General features: G+C 37.6%; 2 protein-coding genes across 2 annotated transcripts in view; one reads left to right on the top strand and one right to left on the bottom strand.

Annotated features, from left to right (window-relative positions):
* The window catches only part of LOC309475951 (uncharacterized protein), a 237,897-nt gene that overhangs the window by 178,166 nt on the left and 37,630 nt on the right, over nucleotides 1-22,101 (bottom strand). The gene's annotated exons all lie outside the window — the stretch shown is intronic.
* Nucleotides 6,575-8,425, top strand: LOC309474867 (uncharacterized protein; the record flags this gene model as incomplete). The annotated part of the gene is made up of 1 exon (XM_082137486.1): nucleotides 6,575-8,425. A coding segment is annotated over one exon (1,851 nt), but the record flags the coding sequence as incomplete, so codon positions are not given.

Genomic DNA, 22,101 nt, shown 5'->3' with positions numbered 1-22,101 from the left:
GAATTATTTGTAACATGATCTGAACATTATTCACTGTAATCGGAACGTTATTCACTGTAATCTGAACGTTATTCACTGTAATCTGAACGTTATTCACTGTAATCTGAACGTTATTCACTGTAATCGGAACGTTATTCACTGTAATCTGAAAGTTACTCACTGTAATATGAACGTTATTCACTGTAATCTGAACGTTATTCACTGTAATATGAACGTTATTCACTGTAATCTGAACGTTATTTTGAAATTACGCTGTACTTTCACATACTCAGTTATTTACTGGTGACAAGCACAAAAGAATAAAATAAAATGTGTCATTCACACAGATCGTGTGATGTTGTTATTCTGAAGAGTAACCAGATAATACATTTGACAAACAGTTTAACAACACATGCAGATATTTTTTTAGCAATTTGTTCTGTTTGTAAAGAAACATACATACATAGGGCCCTATCTCACACCCAGCGCAATTGACTTTGTACACGACGACGCATGTCTCATTCCTATTTTGCACCTTTTCCCTCCACAGACACACGTGTGTAAATTAGGGAATGAACTTGCGCTCCCGGGGGCGGTTCAGCGAAAAGAGGAGGCGTGTTCCAACGCAAACGTTCCCTGGTGCTATTTTGCAGTTTCAGAAAACAATTCCGCCACTGACCAGGAGAAACCTCGTCTAAAGTCAGTGGTGTATTGCGTATGTTATTCATATGCTATTTTAAGGGCGCATGCTTGGCCATAATCAATGTAGCATGTGCACAACGCACACACACTTTGCTTCTCTCATCTACACACAGACCCAGCAGTTCCCATTTTTGCAAATCATACATTATTACAAGGAAAAATATTCCACACGAGGGAAATCATTGTTGTGTCCATGAAGATGTGAAAAAATAGGCATAAATCTAGCTTCCACATTTACCCAAATTATCATACGCCTGTTTAACCGAAGTTAATTTGGGTGTGTTTCTCCATCCCCAATGTCACTTCTCTGTGTTTTACGGCCCTGACGAGAACGTCGGTCTCCTCGGCTGTGAACCGCTCCTGGCGTGCGTCTGGCAAATCTGACGTTATAATATCAATCCACCATGGAACAAGCGCGCCTGCTCTTAAAGGGAATGTGAAATGTCGCTCTGATTGGTTTATTTCACGTTACGCCCAAACCACACCTATGAGTAATGAAGCTACTTCAGACCAACACATTTTAGATTAGCGTCGGGCGCAAGAGTCATTTATCCCGCCGGTATAATAGCAACAGCGCCCGAGACCCGCCCACAAAGTTACTTGCGTTTCGCGTTTGATACTTGCGTTTCAGATCGTTAAAATAGGGCCCATAATCTCATACATAGATACATAAATTCTATCTGTGTTAGGTGCTAGGGACCCGAGCCTGCTACTTTCAAGGGGAGACCAACGTCAACCCCCATACCAGGAAGGCTAATTTGCTCTATGTAGCTTTAGCCAACCACCTGCTCTAAATCTAATGCACTTACTGTAAAGGAGGCCCAGAGAGGGCCAACAACTTTAAAAAGCGCATCTAGAATCTTAAAACGGGTTATAAGAAGAATGCTTGCACAAAGCTATCAGTTCAGCATAGCTATGTAGTCCCAGGCAACGTATTCAACATGACGACATATATATGTTCAGGTTTATGCTAGAAACTCTAGGGAGCAACATATTCTGCATAGCGACTCTCCAAAACGAGAGGAGTAACAATTACCTCAATCTAAGCATAATGAGCACTCCTTTCAAGAGTGAACCTGACCACAATCTCCAAAGTAGAGAAAGATAGTGCCTCCACGGGGGGACTGGGTCTCCCTCGTTGTGAGGGGGTGCTTGCAGGTTCACCACTTGGTCACTTAAGGGAGTAGTGGGAACTTTGGGCACCTAGCCGGGCTGATAGACGCTGATAGAAAAGGTCCCCTATCCTCTTGACGGAGGTGAGCGCAATCAGGAGCACCGTCTTAATGGAGAGGGCACCGAGCTTAACTGACTCCAAGATCTTGAACGAATCCCTCTGTAGGGTCTGTAAGAGCATGGAGATATCACAAGAGGGGGTGAGGACACGCACACTTTGAGGGTATAAGCAGACAGTCACTTTTCCAGGTCTTCTTAAAGAAAGGAAAGCACTGACCTGACTGTGCATCTTCGTGGATCCTCCCCCCACAAGTAACACCACGTCGCAAAAAGGCGCCATTGTAAAGCCGTCTAGTAAAGGGGTGTGTGATAGTGTTTACTACTGCTAGTGGCAGACCTCTGAGAGGTCTGGGCGCAGGTGCCAGATTTTGCCCTGGTGAGTCCATAGGATGTATTTCCACATACTAACCTCCCCTGGTGAGTCCTTAGGATGTATTTCCACATACTAACATGTGGTCTCCATAGTGTCCCTTTCTTGTTAGAGAAAAGAGAACACTTCCCCACCAGAAACAATCAGTAGTACTCAGCCATAATACATATAAGAGAAGATCTTTTCTGGAAAAGATCCCCTTTCTCAGGGGAATTTGCCACGGAGGGGCCAATGCCATCAGCATGAGCTCTGAGAACCAAGTCTGGTTGGGCCAGTAGGGCGCAACAATTAGAATTCCTGTCCCACTGGGGGAAATGCGTACTTACGCAGGTCCGGGGGACAGCTGTGTGCTACTGTAACTGTGCTGATGTGAGCCTGGGTCAGGGAATACCCCAGAGCACAATGGGAGGATTCCTGGAAGGCAAACAGGTCCATCTGAGCCTCGACAAATTTGCTGGATAACCTGGGAGTGGAGTCTCCACTCTGTCGAGAGAGCCCGTCGGTTGTGCATTTGAGGATGTCTGGAATGTGAGTGCCCTGCAGAGACTTCAGTCTCTCTTCAGACTTCAGTTGTGACGTGAGGTTAGCAGACACCGCCCTGGCGGTTGATGTATGCCACCACTGCAGTGTTGTCCATGCGAACCATCACGTACTTCCCTTGAACTAATGGACGAAACCGCTTCAGGGCAAATAATCACAGCCAACAACTCCAAGCAGTTGATGTGCAAGTGCAAGCAAGTCAAGTCAAGTCAAGTCAAGTTTATTTGTATAGCGCTTTTCACAATACAGATTGCATCAAAGCAGCTTCACAGTATTAAATTAAAATAATACAACAAAGTTTGTTTCAAGAGGAATTTATTGATTGATAAAATTAAATTAAATATCCCCAAAATATCCCCAACTGAGCAAGCCAAAGGCAACAGTGGCAAGGAACCGAAAAACTCCATCAAGTGACCTAATGGTGTCCTAAAACTCCATCAGGTGCCTTAATGGAGAAAAAAAAAACCTTGGGAGAACCCAGGCTCAGTCGGGGGCCAGTTCTCCTCTGGCATTGGATAGAGGCCGGATTGTAGTTTGAACTGTAGGATTATATGAATGCCTGGCTGAAGAGATGCGACTTTAATCTAGTTTTAAACTGGGAGAGCGAGTCTGAGCAACGAACAGTATCAGGAAGACTATTCCAGAGTTTTGGAGCCAAATGTGAAAATGCTCTCCCTCCTTTGGTGGTTCTGGATATCCTAGGTATGACCAAAAGCCTTGAATTTAGTGATCTCAAAGAGCGCGATGGATTATAGGGCGATAGAAGATCCGTTAAATAGACTGGAGCTAAGCCGTTTAGGGCTTTATAAGTCAGTAGCAATACCTTGTAATTAATACGGAACTTTATAGGTAACCAATGCAGTGATGATAAAATCGGTGTTATATGATCATATTTTCTTGATCTCGTAAGAACTCTAGCGGCGGCATTTTGGACTAACTGTAGCTTGTTTATTGAGGATGCAGGACAACCAGCTAATAAAGCATTACAGTAATCCAGTCTCGAGGTCATGAATGCATGAACTAACTTTTCTGCATCAGAAACTGATAGCATATTACGTAGCTTAGCAATGTTTCTAAGGTGGAAAAAGGCTGTTTTTGTAACATAAGAAATATGATTTTCAAAAGACAGGTTGCAATCGAGTATAACACCCAGGTCTTTTACTGTAGAGGATAAAGTAACAGGACATCCTATGATGTTAAAGTTGTATTTTGCGAGGTTTTGCGGGCGGTTTTTTGAACCGATAAGTATTACCTCTGTCTTGTCTGGATTTAATAAAAGAAAATTACGCGTCATCCAATCTTTTATATCTTTAACACACTCTGTCAATTTGGAAAATGTAGCGTTTTCATCCGGCCGTGATGAAATATATATTTGAGTGTCATCAGCATAACAATGGAAACTAATTCCATGTTTCCTTATAATATTTCCAAGTGGCATCATATATATTGAAAATAACAGGGGGCCTAATACAGATCCCTGCGGCACTCCATAGTTTACTGGAGTTATGATCGATTTTTCTCCATTTAAATAGACAAAATGGTAGCGGTCAGATAGGTATGATTTGAACCAGCTTAGTGCTTGTCCTTGAACACCAGTATAATTTTGTAGTCGATCTAAGAGTATTGTGTGATCTATAGTATCGAACGCAGCACTAAGATCAAGTAAAACTAGTATTGAGATACAGCCTTGGTCAGAAGCTAAAAGTAAATCATTTGTGATTTTAACGAGCGCAGTTTCAGTGCTATGATGCGGTCTGAATCCAGACTGAAACTTTTCATAGATATCATTTTGTTGCAAGAAAGAGCCCAGTTGAGCGGACACCACTTTTTCTAATATTTTAGACATAAATGGAAGATTTGAAATGGGTCTATAATTTGCTAGATTATTATGATCTAATTGTGGTTTCTTAATGAGAGGTTTTATAACTGCCAGTTTAAATGTTCTTGGAACATGACCTAAAGATAAAGACGAGTTAATAATATTGAGGAGAGGCTCTTCCACTACAGATAACACTTCTTTCAGTAGTTTAGTTGGTATAGGATCTAATAAACATGTTGTTGTTTTAGATGAAGTGATAAGTTTATTTAACTCTTTTTAAGCAGGGTCCTATCCAGTGCCCATTGCATATGGCGCCCCAGCCTGTGTTGTAAGCATCTGTTGTGACAACAACATGCCTGGACACTCGTTATAGGGGAAAAACTGTCTGTAAAAATGTGAGGTCTACCAAGGACTGAAATTGCAACAACAAATCATTGTGATGGCCACACAATGCGTGCTGCGGCTCCATGCCACCCTCGAGTCCGAGGTTAATGCTGAAGCGGGCTCATATGCATCAACACCAGCGGCATGGTCGCGGCTGAGGAAGCCATATGTCCTAGGAGCCTTTGAAAATATTTCAGTGGAACCACTGTCTTGTGCTTGAATAATTTTAAGCATTTCAGTATTGACTGAGCACAATCCTCTGAAAGGCATGCTGTCATCGAGCTGAAATGAGATGCTCTGCACAGTGGAGAGCTTGCTCTTCTCTCAGTTGACCCTAAGTCCCAATCGGGCTAGGTGCCTGAGGACCAGGTCCCTGTGTTCGCATACCAACTCTCGCGAGTGAGCTAGAATCAGCCAGTCAACGAGATAGTTGAGTATGTGAATGCCCACTTACCTGAGAGAGGCAAGGGCAAGGTCCGTGACTTTCATAAATACGTGATGAGACAGGGACAACCAGAAAAGAAGGATCTTCTACTGACATGCCTGACTCAGTCCTTCAGGTCTATCGTAGCAAATCAATCTTGACGCAGGCCAAGTTTTGTTTTTTCTTTCTGTCTGTTATTATTATTTTTTATCCATTTACCTTTATTTAACCGGGAGAAAAAAATACTTTTCAGGAGTGTCCTGGCCAAAATAGGCAGCCGAGTTTGCATAACAATTATACATCAAAGTTAAAACAATCCCCCCCAAAAAACTAAAAAACATATAAACATAAAACATGCAACCAGTTAAAAACATTTACACACCATTCTTTTACTCTCAAAGGTTACGTAGTAAAATTTGAAAATGACTACAGGACACCAATTATTTAGCTTGGAGAAGATTCCAATCTGAGGTAGCACTGCCTTTAGTTCCAAAAGGTAGTATAGTTTAATTTGCATCACTGATTAGTCAGCTTAGTCTTGTTTGCTTACCTTTTTTTTACTTTGGCAAAGTCCAGCATTTTCAACTGGGGCATTCAGAAACCAGGAAGCAATATTTGTAAAGGGAGCATTGAGGTGTTTTCGTGAGGCATTTGTTTCAGGTGAGTTTACGCCAAAGATTCACAATGAGATAAGCTGAAACTTGTAACTGCTTGAAAAGAAAGTGCAACATTCGAAAACCTGACAGTTTACATCAATGCAACTAAATGGGATGTGTATCATTTCCATAGCAAGGTCTCTTCACTTCAGTGTTTCCGTCAGCTTTCTGTAGCACAGCTGTTGGACTTCTAGTGAAAACAACTTAACCTCTAGCATCCAGACACACACTATAACCAAACTAACTATATCCAGACACCTGCCACCTGACAAAATGCATACAAAATAGCAAGGGGTGGTAAAAGACGTAGATAATGGGTGCTGGCCAAAAACAAATAAATAAATAAACATTGAGAAACACTGGGATGGACTGTTGCAAATAGTTTACATTTTAGGATTGAGTTCAACACTTGCTTCTTATGGTCCCAAATGTTGTTAGTTGTTAATCTCTAAACTCTATTATTGTCTTTTTCAGATGAAGAAGATCCAGGATGTTTGAGAATCTTGCTGTTTGGGAGGAAAGGAAATGGAAAGAGCGCCACAGGAAACACAATCCTCGGAAACAACCAGTTTCACAGCGAAAGCAGTTCAGATTCGGTGACCACTACTTGTCAGAAGGGAGATGTTGAAGTTGATGGTAAATCAGTAGCTGTTGTTGATACTCCAGGACTCTTTGACAGCTCACTGACAAAAGAACAAGTGGTTGAAGAAATGATGAAGTGTGTTTCACTGTCCGCACCTGGACCTCATGTGTTCATCATTGTGTTGAGTGTGGGAGAAATCACTCAAGAGGAGAGAAACACTTTAGACGTGATAAAGATGATCTTTGGCTCAAAAGCAGCAAAGTTTAGTATTGTTCTCTTCACTAGAGGAGATGAACTGAAAAAACAAACAATAAAACAATATGTAGAGAAAAATGATGAACTCAAGAAACTGATCAGAGAATGTGGAAACAGATTCCTGGCTTTTAACAACAGAGAAACACAAGATCGGACGCAAGTTACTGAGCTGATAAACATGATAGAAGAGGTGAAGACATCTAATGATGGCCGATACTTCACTAATGAGATGTTTGAGGAGGCAGCGATCTCCATTCAAAAGAGAAGGAAAATGCAAGAAGAGAATAAAAGAAAAAATCTGGCTCAAGTTGAAGAATTAAAAGCCAAGTATGTCCTGGAAGTCAAACTCACGAGAAAGAGACTGAAGGAGAAGAAACTAAAGATAGATGAGGAGAGAGTGAGGCTGGAGAACAAGTTCAGTGAAAAAGAGGAAACACTGTGGACAGAGTTTGAGGAGCAAGAAAAATCAGAGGAGATGAGACAAGAGGAGGAGGAATGGGAACGATCAGAAGAGGAAGAACAGCGAAGAGCTGAATATGATCAAACAAGAGATGAGATGGAGAGAGAGATTGAAAATTACAGATTACAGTGTGAAAAAAAGCAAAAAGAAACAGAAAAGAAAACCAAAAAGAGAGAAGAAGAAAATAAACAAGCTCGAGATGAGATGAAAACTGAGCAGGAACACATCATGGCAGAGTTAAGAAGAGAACAGGAAGAGGAAATAAAAAAGAGAGATTTAGAGGAACAAATGAAGAAGGGACAAGAAGAGGAAGAGAGAGAAGAATGGAAGAGAAAAATAAAAGAGGCTGAAGATGATGAAGAGATTCAAGAGGAAATGAAACGACAGCTGAGAGAATGGGAGAACGAGAAGAAAAGACAGATGAGAGAACGAGAGGAAGAGGAAAGGAGGAGAAAAGAGAGACACGAGGAACAACTGAGAGAAAAACAGGAAGAACTGGATAAAATGAGAAAGAAATTTGAAGCCAGGAGAGAAGAAGAAGAACAGATGATAGAGGAGGAGAAGCAGAAACTGAGAAGAGAGAGAGAACAGATAGAAAAAGAATATAAAGACAAGAAAACTGAAATGAAAAGAGATTATGAGCAGCTGGAGCGAGAGAGAAAAGAGGAGTGGAAGAGGAGAACACGAGAGGATGAAGAGAGACAAAGGGGGATGAGAAAGAGATGGGAGAAAATGATGGAAGATCTGAAACGAGAGCAAGAAGAAGAGATCGAGAGAAGAGAAAGAGAGGAGAGAGACAGAATAGAAAGAGAAGAAAAAGAGTGTGAAGAAATGAAACAGAAACATAAAGAGGAAATAGAGAAGATGAAGAAGAAACATCAAGATGAAGCCAGAAAACAAGAAGAAGAATTGAATGATATCAGAAAGAGAAAAGAGCAGCTCAAGGACAGGCTTGAACAACTATATGAAGTGAAAAGGTCTCAAAAGGAGCTGAAAGGAAAATGGTGTCTTGTCATGTGAAACAACTTTAATCATTATTGATGAGCCAGATAGATGATAGATGGATGGATAGATAGATAGATGGATGGATAGATGACAGATGGGTGGATAGATGATGGATGGATAGATAGATGATAGATGGCTCTTGTCTTCTGTAGTGAATGTGAAGGGTTTCTGTATTTCTCTTTCTCTTCATTCACTTAATCAGGGCTCTTGACATTCGCTCCTGTCCCGCAGAGTTTAACAGAGCTGAACTAAAGTGATCATGCAAAATTCATTTTCTCTAGGTGGATTTTAAAACATGATGAAACAACATGAATTATAGCAGACCTTAAAAGACAAAAAAAGATAGAAAAGAAAGAAACAAAGTCAAAGTCTGCTATTAATTTCATGCTTAATCCATTATGCTGTTCCTTTGTATTCTCTGTTTATTCTCTCTATTTTTCATCAGATCAGTAATTACTGAGAGAAAACACGTTTTCTTTTCTTTTATGTTTTTGTTTATTCATATAATGATACATGTTCTAATCATACAATCATTTTCATTTAATTATTCAATTTAATTATAAAACCATTCATTACACATTTGAACCATTTAATCATTATAGTACGTATCATTTTCCTTGCTATTGTTGTTTAATCTTACGATTGTGTGTTCTTAAGGGATATTTGTCTTCAAAAGTCAGAGATAAGAGAAGAATGTCTCCGTTTCAGTGTTGTGGAGCATTGATTTTGCTTTGGTAAGCTGGACAGTCGAGGTTCTGACTACACTCAGACGGAGTAAATAAAGTTCAGACTAAGCCAACAAAGTTCGGGCTTCAAACCTCAAAACTGCTTTCTGGTATTTCATGGCTTTCTCTGTCAGACGGATCTAATATTTCTGATGGGCGGACTCGATCAAACACTGATCACAATTGATACTTATAAATCATAACTATTTTTAGAGATTTTTTAAAGGAAGTTATTATTTACTTTGGATGTTGTTTTCATTGAATTATTTGTAACATGATCTGAACATTATTCACTGTAATCGGAACGTTATTCACTGTAATCTGAAAGTTACTCACTGTAATATGAACGTTATTCACTGTAATCTGAACGTTATTCACTGTAATATGAACGTTATTCACTGTAATCTGAACGTTATTTTGAAATTACGCTGTACTTTCACATACTCAGTTATTTACTGGTGACAAGCACAAAAGAATAAAATAAAATGTGTCATTCACACAGATCGTGTGATGTTGTTATTCTGAAGAGTAACCAGATAATACATTTGACAAACAGTTTAACAACACATGCAGATATTTTTTTAGCAATTTGTTCTGTTTGTAAAGAAACATACATACATAGGGCCCTATCTCACACCCAGCGCAATTGACTTTGTACACGACGACGCATGTCTCATTCCTATTTTGCACCTTTTCCCTCCACAGACACACGTGTGTAAATTAGGGAATGAACTTGCGCTCCCGGGGGCGGTTCAGCGAAAAGAGGAGGCGTGTTCCAACGCAAACGTTCCCTGGTGCTATTTTGCAGTTTCAGAAAACAATTCCGCCACTGACCAGGAGAAACCTCGTCTAAAGTCAGTGGTGTATTGCGTATGTTATTCATATGCTATTTTAAGGGCGCATGCTTGGCCATAATCAATGTAGCATGTGCACAACGCACACACACTTTGCTTCTCTCATCTACACACAGACCCAGCAGTTCCCATTTTTGCAAATCATACATTATTACAAGGAAAAATATTCCACACGAGGGAAATCATTGTTGTGTCCATGAAGATGTGAAAAAATAGGCATAAATCTAGCTTCCACATTTACCCAAATTATCATACGCCTGTTTAACCGAAGTTAATTTGGGTGTGTTTCTCCATCCCCAATGTCACTTCTCTGTGTTTTACGGCCCTGACGAGAACGTCGGTCTCCTCGGCTGTGAACCGCTCCTGGCGTGCGTCTGGCAAATCTGACGTTATAATATCAATCCACCATGGAACAAGCGCGCCTGCTCTTAAAGGGAATGTGAAATGTCGCTCTGATTGGTTTATTTCACGTTACGCCCAAACCACACCTATGAGTAATGAAGCTACTTCAGACCAACACATTTTAGATTAGCGTCGGGCACAAGAGTCATTTATCCCGCCGGTATAATAGCAACAGCGCCCGAGACCCGCCCACAAAGTTACTTGCGTTTCGCGTTTGATACTTGCGTTTCAGATCGTTAAAATAGGGCCCATAATCTCATACATAGATACATAAATTCTATCTGTGTTAGGTGCTATATAAATAAAGTTTACTCACTTACTTAGTTGATTTTGATGATTTGACCAGTTTATACAATTCTTCCCCAATCATATTTTGATACTGTATTAGATGTTTGCAGGGTTAATATTTTCATTCTAAAAATATCAATCTTTTAAGTAAAGAAATTCATAGTCAATGGGTCTCATTCACGAAGCATGCATACGCACAAATGTGTGCACGAAATGTGCATATACGAACGAAATACGATTCACAAAAAATTCGTAATTTAATTTATTCTAAATTTACAAACAAAATATAGGAACATCTGAAACCACACAAACGCAAAAAGCACGTACTCTGAACGGCCTTATAATCGTGTTAAGAAGTTCATTCTAACACGACCATAATTATATTGAAAGTATGGTGCAGTAATTGTATTATATAATCCATATATAAAATTAGGCTATATAATACAATTATTAAATAATAAAATGTAATTTAATCTTAAATACATTCCATCATATACAGTTAAAGAGTAAGCTAAGCTTAGTTAAGGTCCTTGCACACTGAGTCCGAAATTCTTGTATGCGTTTTTTCGTATTCGCCATTCGGTGGCTCTGAAATGTTAAAACACCATTAAAAATTCTTGCTACGGATGCAAAAAATGCAGTTAATAGAAAAATAATCCACGCAATTATTAGGGAACGAGGCCCATTACTCTCATAAATCCATGTTGTGCTGTTGCGATGTCTAAACCTACTCATGCTTTATTACTTGTTGATTTAGCCACTGTGTTAAATATATGCTTAGGGTTGTGCTCGTTTTCTTTTAAGAAGGTATAAAAGTAAAACGATCTTGCCATTGGCAAGACCTTTTAGTAATTGGAGACACTATCCTTTCATGCAATGTTTTCTTCCAGCTGTCCTCCATTTTCTTTTATTTATTTATTGTTTTTGTTTGGATCTGGCCCAGAGCTAAAATGTGAATGTGAGTATACAGCAATATATTTTGATGTAAACTACGGCTGAATCCGAAATCGCCCCCTAAACCCTCATTCACTATTCCCTACGTTAGTCCACTAATACTGTTCACTTGAAGGAGTGGATGAAAACGAGAGTGAATTCGGACAGCCGTTGAGCGTACATCGGTTGTATACTCGTTATAGCGGTGCATTGTGGGATTGAATGAGTGCACTCAATAACGTCCACTATGGTTTCGGACACCACTACAAATGGCCGTTCCCTCAAATAATGCGCTTTTTGAGGGTAAAGGGGGTGATTTCAGATTCAGCCTGTGTGCGTGCCTTTACGGATGCGATCATATATCAAGTTTGATTGCAATAAACATGTGGAAAACGTGCTATTAACAAAAAGAAAGGTCTTTATTTATTTTATTGGCTTATAAGCTGAGAGATTGCGGTAGATAAGAAGCTGTTTAATCGATAATTCATCATATTGTGTCTAGTAACTAATGTGTGTAAGTCACACGAGTTTGAATTATTTAGTTTTGTAACTGAGTTCTCTGTGTATGTTCTTCCAACATCGCAGCCAATCTTAATTATTTAGCGGCACAGATCACTAATACAGACTGTTGCGGTGCGTTCAGGTCATCTCGTAAAGATCATGTTTAGGAGTTAAACGCACATGTTGCCTTTGGCTTGCTCAGTTGGGGATATTTTGGGGATATTTAATTTAATTTTATCAATCAATAATTTCCTCTTGAAACAAACTTTGTTGTATTATTTTAATTTAATACTGTGAAGCTGCTTTGATACAATCTGTATTGTGAAAAGCGCTATACAAATAAACTTGACTTGACTTGACTTGACATGAACGCCACCACAATGTCGTAAATGGGTCAATGACGTGACGCCTACATTTTCTGTCCGATTGCATTTTTTCAGGCAAAAATGGGTTTAAATGCATAAAAAGATACTGTATATTTATAGTACCTCTCCCATGTATGTACTCACTTTAACTTTTAAAAAACCTTTACTTATTTGTTATTTTTTTTGTTATTTAAAGTGTCAGAACATCATGTGGTGCGACCGTCCGGCCATAACTTCTGTTTTGAAAACGTCTTTGAAATTACACTGAATTTATTCAAATTTATATTCTGCACTATTTGGCATGATTTCCAAAGTGTTTTGTAATCCTTTAAAAAAATTCAAAGCATTTGTATTTATATTTCCATCATAATATACAAACAAACTTTGTCCGATGATGTCCATTTTATGAAATATCATGTGGTGCGACCATCAAGGAACTACCATTTTGGGACTTATATGTTGAAAACTATTCAAACACAGGAAGTTACATCATAAACCAATTTACCAAGGACCCATGGAAGCAGCAACCAGGTTTGTAATTCTCTCAAATTGGAAAAAAAAATAAACCTTTGTAATGGTTGGTATGTAGTTGCCACATTTGGATGTCATGTGGTGTGACCTCAAAAAAATAATAATATTAAAGTTATTTCTACAAATATATATCTTTATTATAAAATTCATAGTGACCTTTTTTGGCAAGCTAGCCTGTTTTGTTTAGGTGGCCATTTCTGTGCCTGTAAATTATGACTGAATTTGAAAATATCATGTGGTGCGACCAAATATCATGTGGTGCGACCACTGCAGACTGTTTTCCATGATAGATATATGTCCTAGATTGGCAGTTTTATGCTTTTATATTCACTTGACGGTTTATATAAAAAAGTACTTTACTTTAGTATCATTTGGAATAGATTTTTATGCAATTTGGGATTTTTTATAGATTTCAGACAGTTTGTGTTTACTCTTTGTACAATATGAGAAAAAAAAAAAAAAAAAAAAAATTAGAGCATGTAATTTCAGTTTAGTAATAATGCATTTATTAGTAGTGTATTTATTATTACCTATTTATTTATTTAAAACTATTTTAATCTATTTTACCAGATGCCACTGCCAAGCGAAACAGTTCTGACCCTGCAACAAGAGCAGAGTACCTTGATAGGAGAAGAGTGAAATATTATTACAGTTTAAAATATCTGTTTTCTATGTGAATATATAGTAAACTGTAATTTATTCCTATGATCAAAGCTGAATTTTCAGCATCGTTACTCCAGTTTTCAGTGTCACATGATCCTTCAGAAATCATTCTAATATGTAACCCTAGACCACAAAACCACTCAATGGGTCAATGTCACATGGGTAAATTTTTTGAAATTGAGATTTATACATCATATGAAAGCTGAATAAATAAGCTTTCCATTGATGTATGATTTGTTAAGATAGAACAATATTTGGCCGATACAACTGAAAATCTGGAATCTGAGGGTGCTACAAAATCGAAACATTGAGAAAATCGCCTTTAAAGTTGTCCATTTATGTTTGCAATATTGCTATATTCACTCACAAAAATAAATGTTTATAAATTTATGGTAGGACATTTACAAAATATAAAACATGATCTTTATTTAATATCCTAATGATTTTTTGGAATAAAAGAAAAATCGATCATTTTGACCCATACAATGTATTGTTGGCTATTACCACAAATACCCTGTGCGACTTGTGACTGGTTTTGTGATCCAGGGTCACTAATGATTTGCTGCTCAAGAAACATTTCTGATTATTATCAATGTTCATATTTTTTGGGGAAACTGTGATACATTTTATATGTCAGGATTATTTGATGAATATAAAGTTCAAAAGAACAGCATTTATTTGAAATAGAATCTTTCGGAACATTATAGCCTGCGCCTGAATGTGACACTGAATGTGTCCTTGATTAGTAAAGTATTAATTACTTAAAAAAACTATTGACTCCAAATGTTACCTGTATACAATACTTTTATGAAATAATTTATATCTATAACATTATTATTTGTTAGAAAGAAATTCTAAGTCAAGTTAAATTAAATGGTGCACTTGTGTTTGTGAAGTGATTTTTTTTTATAAAAGTGAGTTTATAAAATGTTTATGTTCAGGAAAATTCTGTGAAATTTGTATAAAATCTGGTTTAAATAAAAAAAATTGTATAAAATGTATTGTTCATTGATCTCTTTAAATAGATTTTTAACTATATAAGGTTTTCGTGTCATTTGGAGCGACCACTTATCATGTGGTGTGACCAATAAAAGCTATCACTGTATTAAATTTTAAATAAAATATCTTATTTCTGTGGCTGAAATATGAATCACTGATACAGTATGCTTTAGTAAATTATATTTTTAAAACATTTCTATCAGTTTTATGCGATTTACAGGAAAAATAAGTCTGTTAACTGCATTTAAGAAGGCGACTGAAATTGCAGAACAAAAATATGAGATCATTATATACAAAAACTCAAAAGAAATTCAAATACTCTGTTTTTAAACACTTTAATTACTGAGAACATGTAAAAAAAAATACATTTATGTTAAGGAAATTAATTAATTTTAAGATAAATCACGGTCGCCCCACATGACATTTTTTAAGCCTATGGACAATTCATCTAGATGAAAAAACACTAAAATCACTTAATTTAAATTTTTTATTTGAATTTATATGTACACAACATTCTTAATGATTGAACAATTGCAATATATATTGTTAATTTTCGTATTTTAAAATTGGCCTGTTGAAAATCCTTATACGTCATTGACCCAAATACGAGTGGGAAGCTCGGGATTTTCTCTAAGCCCTGATCTTTACGAGTTGTGGGTGTCAGTGAGAAACATGGCAGAATACCACAATACTTACAGGTATTTAGCTGTGATATTGTCAGGCTTTTCTATTTACAGTGAAGTAAGCTAATTGCCTGCACAGTAAATTATGGCATAATATAATGTAATGATAGATTTGCAGTGGCTTCATAAATTAATTAAAAACATTACTAACTTAACAAACGAAATATATATGAAATATATAAATATATAAAACTCATATAGTCTGTATATTTTTATTTTTGCAAAGGTCCCTTTAGGGCTCCGTATAGCCTACAGACTAGGTGAGAGAACTTATATTTATATTGTCTTGATGTCTGTGTCGTCTTCAACAAATATTCATGTATGGGGAGAGCGGGGCACAACCTAACGCTTTTTGACTTTCTCAGTTTGTGTAAATCTATTTATGGTTCAGAGTATTTATTTTTTCCCACATTCATTTCCCACATGTCTAGTACAATTATGTGGTTTTGTTTTATTAATACAGTATATACTTTTTTCTTGACATACCCCGAAAGAATGGAAGTGAAATGTGACAACATGCCCCATAGGTGGGGGACACTGTAACATGACCATATGACAGCTTAAAATGTTATCTGATCTAATAAAAAATATACAAGACAAACAATGTAATAAAATACAATTATTAACTTTTGCATATAAAATAATGGCATTTTTTTATAATTAAATATAAACTCATTTTTGAGTTTTGACTACGAACACATGAAAACACAGCTATACAACATAGTTCAAAGCATATGAATAATTAGTAATTTCTGAACATTGACTCTCAGTCTTTATTCACCTTTTTCTCATGTTTTCTCAATAGAATTAATAAAAGTATAGAATATAATAGCATATTTCTAATAGGGGCACATTGTAACGCAGTGTGACAACATTCCTCGCCTGCACAACTGGGATTTAAACCCTGCTAGTGTCTTCTGCTAGTTAGCGAAGCATTAAAGAACTATCTCAACTGTTAAATAACATCTTGGAGATTAAAATAATATCAGATTTGTCTAATTTTAAATAAACACAAAAAATAGAGATGAAAAATTAACTAAAGTATGAAATGTACTTTTGTTATGGTTTAATAAATGTCTATGGATAGCTTCGAAAACATTTTTTGTGGCGCAATTTTTTCTCTATATAGTGTTGATATGGCAACTGGTAAATACACCAAGTTTCGTCATGCTAGCATGTGTGGAAGTATTTAAAACAAGTGTGTGACAACTAGCCCCGTGTTACGTTGTGCCCCGCGCTCCCCTATAACTGACCAAAAAAGCCCATTTTAAAGTAGTTAAAATACGACAGCTAAAATTTTGTGTGAAAATGGATCATTTAAAAACGGCCAACTACTGTGCTGCAGAGTTCCATTTTAATTTATAATAGTTTAAACACAGTACCTTCATGTCGTCGCGGTCCGCTCGAGTTCGAGTCCGGCTCGTGGACCTTTCCCGATCCCGTCTCTCCCACCTCGCTTCCTGTCCTGTCCACTCTATACTGTCCTGTAACAATTAAAAAAAAGGCAAAAAACAAGAGGTACCTTCATTTGAGTTTATTTTTCCCGCTCAGGAGAGAGAAGAGGCCAGTTTACTGTTTCCATGGCCACCACGTACTCCAGCAACGTCTCAGGCCTGCAACGTGTGTGTGTGTGTGTGTGTGTGTGTGCCAACTGGATACTCTTATTTATCTCATTTAAAGGGTATTTGTGACAGAGACAAATGCAGTAATTAAAAAGAAAAAGAAAAAACAGAGATGTGACTGTGAATTAATCAAATTCTGATCATTTGTTTATTTTAGATCATTTTACTCTTTATTTTAATTAAATCCTTTACATTTAGTTACTTTCAAAGAGTTTTATTTTTTCAAAAGAGTTAATACATGACAGTTTAATCATATATGTGAGTGTAGATTTTATTATAAGTAATTTTCTACAGGAGAATTCATTAATTTAGTGACACCAGATGGGCCTGACTTCAACATCTTTAGGCATAGTTCATGAATCTGGTGAACTGTCCTACTTGATCACAAGAGAGAGACAGGTAGGGGGCGCTACAGTTGCAACATTGAGTTTTCTTGTACAGCCTTGCATTCATATCCAATTGGGAATCCCCTTTCAAATAGATTTTTCTTAACATGACAATTATGCTTCTACATAGATGTCTACCTTGTAACTGGAGAGCTCAAGACTGAAATTATGAAACAAACACACTAATACAGGGCAAAATACAGGTGTAACAAATCAGGCTTAAAGGGATAGTTCACCCGAAAATTTAAATTACACCATGATTTACTCTTCCTCAAGTCATCCTCGGTGTATATGACATTCTTCTTTCAGACGAATACAATCAGAGTTATATTAAAAAATGTCCTGGCTCTTCCAAGCTTTATAATGGCAGTGAATTGCCGGTTCTTTTTTGAAGTCCATAAAAGTGCATCTATCCATCATAAAAGTGCATCTGTCCATCATAAAAGTGCATCTATCCATCATAAAAGTGCATCTATCCATCATAAAAGTGCATCTGTCCATCATAAAAGTGCATCTCTCCATTATAAAAGTGCATCTATCTATCATAAAAGTGCATCCGTCCATCATAAAAGTGCATCCGTCCATCATAAAAGTGCATCTGTCCATCATAAAAGTGCATCTATCCATCATAAAAGTACATCTGTCCATCATAAAAGTGCATCTGTCCATCATAAAAGTGCATCTATCCATCATAAAAGTACATCTGTCCATCATAAAAGTGCATCTGTCCATCATAAAAGTGCATCCGTCCATCATAAAAGTGCATCTGTCCATCATAAAAGTGCATCTATCCATCATAAAAGTGCATCTATCCATCATAAAAGTGCATCCGTCCATCATAAAAGTGCATCCGTCCATCATAAAAGTGCATCCGTCCATCATAAAAGTGCATCTATCCATCATAAAAGTGCATCAGTCCATCATAAAAGTGCATCTATCCATCATAAAAGTGCATCCGTCCATCATAAAAGTGCATCTGTCCATCATAAAAGTGCATCCGTCCATCATAAAAGTGCATCTGTCCATCATAAAAGTGCATCTATCTATCATAAAAGTGCATCCGTCCATCATAAAAGTGCATCTATCCATCATAAAAGTGCATCCGTCCATCATAAAAGTGCATCCGTCCATCATAAAAGTGCATCCGTCCATCATAAAAGTGCATCCGTCCATCATAAAAGTGCATCTGTCCATCATAAAAGTGCATCTATCCATCATAAAAGTGCATCTGTCCATCATAAAAGTGCATCCGTCCATCATAAAAGTGCATCTGTCCATCATAAAAGTGCATCCGTCCATCATAAAAGTGCATCTGTCCATCATAAAAGTGCATCTATCCATCATAAAAGTGCATCTGTCCATCATAAAAGTGCATCTGTCCATCATAAAAGTGCATCTGTCCATCATAAAAGTGCATCTATCCATCATAAAAGTGCATCCGTCCATCATAAAAGTGCATCTATCCATCATAAAAGTGCATCCGTCCATCATAAAAGTGCATCTGTCCATCATAAAAGTGCATCCGTCCATCATAAAAGTGCATCTGTCCATCATAAAAGTGCATCTATCTATCATAAAAGTGCATCCGTCCATCATAAAAGTGCATCTATCCATCATAAAAGTGCATCCGTCCATCATAAAAGTGCATCCGTCCATCATAAAAGTGCATCCGTCCATCATAAAAGTGCATCCGTCCATCATAAAAGTGCATCTATCCATCATAAAAGTGCATCCGTCCATCATAAAAGTGCATCTATCCATCATAAAAGTGCATCCGTCCATCATAAAAGTGCATCTGTCCATCATAAAAGTGCATCCGTCCATCATAAAAGTGCATCTGTCCATCATAAAAGTGCATCTATCTATCATAAAAGTGCATCCGTCCATCATAAAAGTGCATCTATCCATCATAAAAGTGCATCCGTCCATCATAAAAGTGCATCCGTCCATCATAAAAGTGCATCCGTCCATCATAAAAGTGCATCTGTCCATCATAAAAGTGCATCTATCCATCATAAAAGTGCATCTGTCCATCATAAAAGTGCATCCGTCCATCATAAAAGTGCATCTGTCCATCATAAAAGTGCATCTATCCATCATAAAAGTGCATCTGTCCATCATAAAAGTGCATCTGTCCATCATAAAAGTGCATCTGTCCATCATAAAAGTGCATCTATCCATCATAAAAGTGCATCCGTCCATCATAAAAGTGCATCCGTCCATCATAAAAGTGCATCCGTCCATCATAAAAGTGCATCCGTCCATCATAAAAGTGCATCTGTCCATCATAAAAGTGCATCTATCCATCATAAAAGTGCATCTGTCCATCATAAAAGTGCATCCGTCCATCATAAAAGTGCATCTGTCCATCATAAAAGTGCATCTGTCCATCATAAAAGTGCATCTATCCATCATAAAAGTGCATCTGTCCATCATAAAAGTGCATCCGTCCATCATAAAAGTGCATCTGTCCATCATAAAAGTGCATCTATCCATCATAAAAGTGCATCTGTCCATCATAAAAGTGCATCTGTCCATCATAAAAGTGCATCCGTCCATCATAAAAGTGCATCTGTCCATCATAAAAGTGCATCTATCCATCATAAAAGTGCATCTGTCCATCATAAAAGTGCATCTGTCCATCCTGAAGAGTGGCGCCACCTGCTGATCTGTCCTTACACATATAAAAAATTCACAGACAACATATGTTCACATTCATGGCACAATTCAAACGGGACCAGAAAATAATTATTTTCTCCCGTTCACTTGCATTGACGGTTTTTCAACTTTGAGGTCCAGCGGGGTTTTACGGAGGGGGCGGGACTTACCAGCTCTATAGGGTAACATTTTTAACTAGCAGATATCACCATGAAACTTTCCCAGTTGATTACCTACATTAAGATGAGAAAAAAATGTATTACAAGTTTTCTATAATTTAATGTTTAAATATGCAAATTAGGCAATATCTAATTAAATATGTGCTATTTTGCATATATTTAAAAAAAACGAAATCTGAGTATTGGATAAAGCCAGGTTCAAAATTATTTTTTCATTGTGTTCACATATTAGATGGGAAAAAAATTATAGAGGGATTTATGGATATCTACTTTTGTTATCCTGTCAATCAGAATATACTGTCAATAGCCTTAAAAAAAAGATTTTCACCATGTTTTTTGGAATAAAATGTTATTTAAATCAGGCTAGGAATATATATTTACAAATCCCTCTGTAAATGTCTTCATAATATAACTAGGTACAAGACTGGAGAGTTTGGTGTATATAGAGGTGCTACTGAAGTGGAGATTTCGTACTTGGAGTATAAGAGAAACCGGGCTTTAAAGATTTATCATCAGCCAATGAGATTGCGCATTCAGCCCTTTTACTTTCACGATTGGTTGCTGATAAAAAGGAAATGACCATATTTGGATCCGACAGCATTGTACAGGAGAGAGAGAGCTATCCAGCCGTGCGTGTGATGACAGGAAGAAGACAGAGATCGCGGAGCAGCGGGAGGATTAACAACGCCAACTTTTGTTGAATTTATGAGAAATCTACAGACGCGAACAGACAAAGTGTAGTAAAATAAAGACCTTAATGTGTATTTCGGACTTTTTTTCACCACAAGTCTGAAAGAAGACATGTTATTGAAGACAAATATCCAAAAATCTCAAAATTGACCAGTAAAAAAAAAACGATGTTTTTGCCTGCCGTGTCTCGCCTTAAAAAACAACCCATTTTAACATTAATATAAAATACATTCTTAGTGAATGGTGCAATCTTTGACATAGAATACTGAAAGATATAATTAAATGAACAGCTCCACCAAAAACGTCACTGCGGGAGATGGCTTTGAAACGCAGACACCAAAATCAAGGTAAGAAATAAATAACTATGGCTAACATTACAAGAAACATAAACAACAAGTCTCGAAATTGTGACCATTTTGGTCGCATGTGCTCCTGAAATTTAATCTGTGCGACCTAAAAGTATATTTGGGAGCTGACTACCGCGCGAAACACAAAGAGCAGCCTAGGGGCCCCTGACCACCTTAATCTGCCCCTGAGCGCAGTGATTGGATTAAACAAGCTCTTTCTCATGAATAAATGCTGAGATTAGCTCTAGGGTCAGCTGATGTAGAATCGTACCTGCAGCCAATCACACGCTCCGAAAGCACGCTTCTACCTCACATTCCCTGACGTTTCCTCGACTTTGCTTTTCAACCCGGAAGAACGAAATTACTCTGAAAATGTCACGGTTTGCAGGTTTGCCAGTTCTTTCAGAAAGTTTGTGTGTACTCATGGGCGCCATATAGGGGGGAAAAGTTAGGACAATTCCAAGGGCCCCTGACTGACAGGGGCCCTTGTGTTAAAGCTGCCATCGTAACATAAAGGGTAGAAAGCCGGCTAAAACATGACGGAGGAATAAACTCACGTAGCCATCGGGTTTCGTTTGACTGGCGTGCACACTCACAGGGGCATGCAGTCATTTATTAAATTGCAACACCTGAACAGCAGTAATGAATGAACCACACCCCTTAGACTCACACCCCCTTAGACAACAGTCATAATAAGAGCACATTCAAGGTCACCAATGTTCAACACCTTGAAAAGAGAGAGAGGAAAGACAAAAGAAAGGGTGTCAATCTGTAACCCAGTTTTTCCCCAAGAAAGGTGGGTAGCCTTTAGTTTGTGAGTGGTATTAACCTGTTGTCCATAGTGAAATACGCTAGCTAGCTGCAG

Source organism: Leuciscus leuciscus (assembly GCF_965113295.1).
Source record: "Leuciscus leuciscus genome assembly, chromosome: 15".
In the NCBI taxonomy this organism is placed as follows: Eukaryota; Metazoa; Chordata; class Actinopteri; order Cypriniformes; family Leuciscidae; genus Leuciscus; species Leuciscus leuciscus.
Note: the sequence above shows the minus strand (reverse complement) of the source record. Positions and strands in the feature narration are given on the sequence as shown.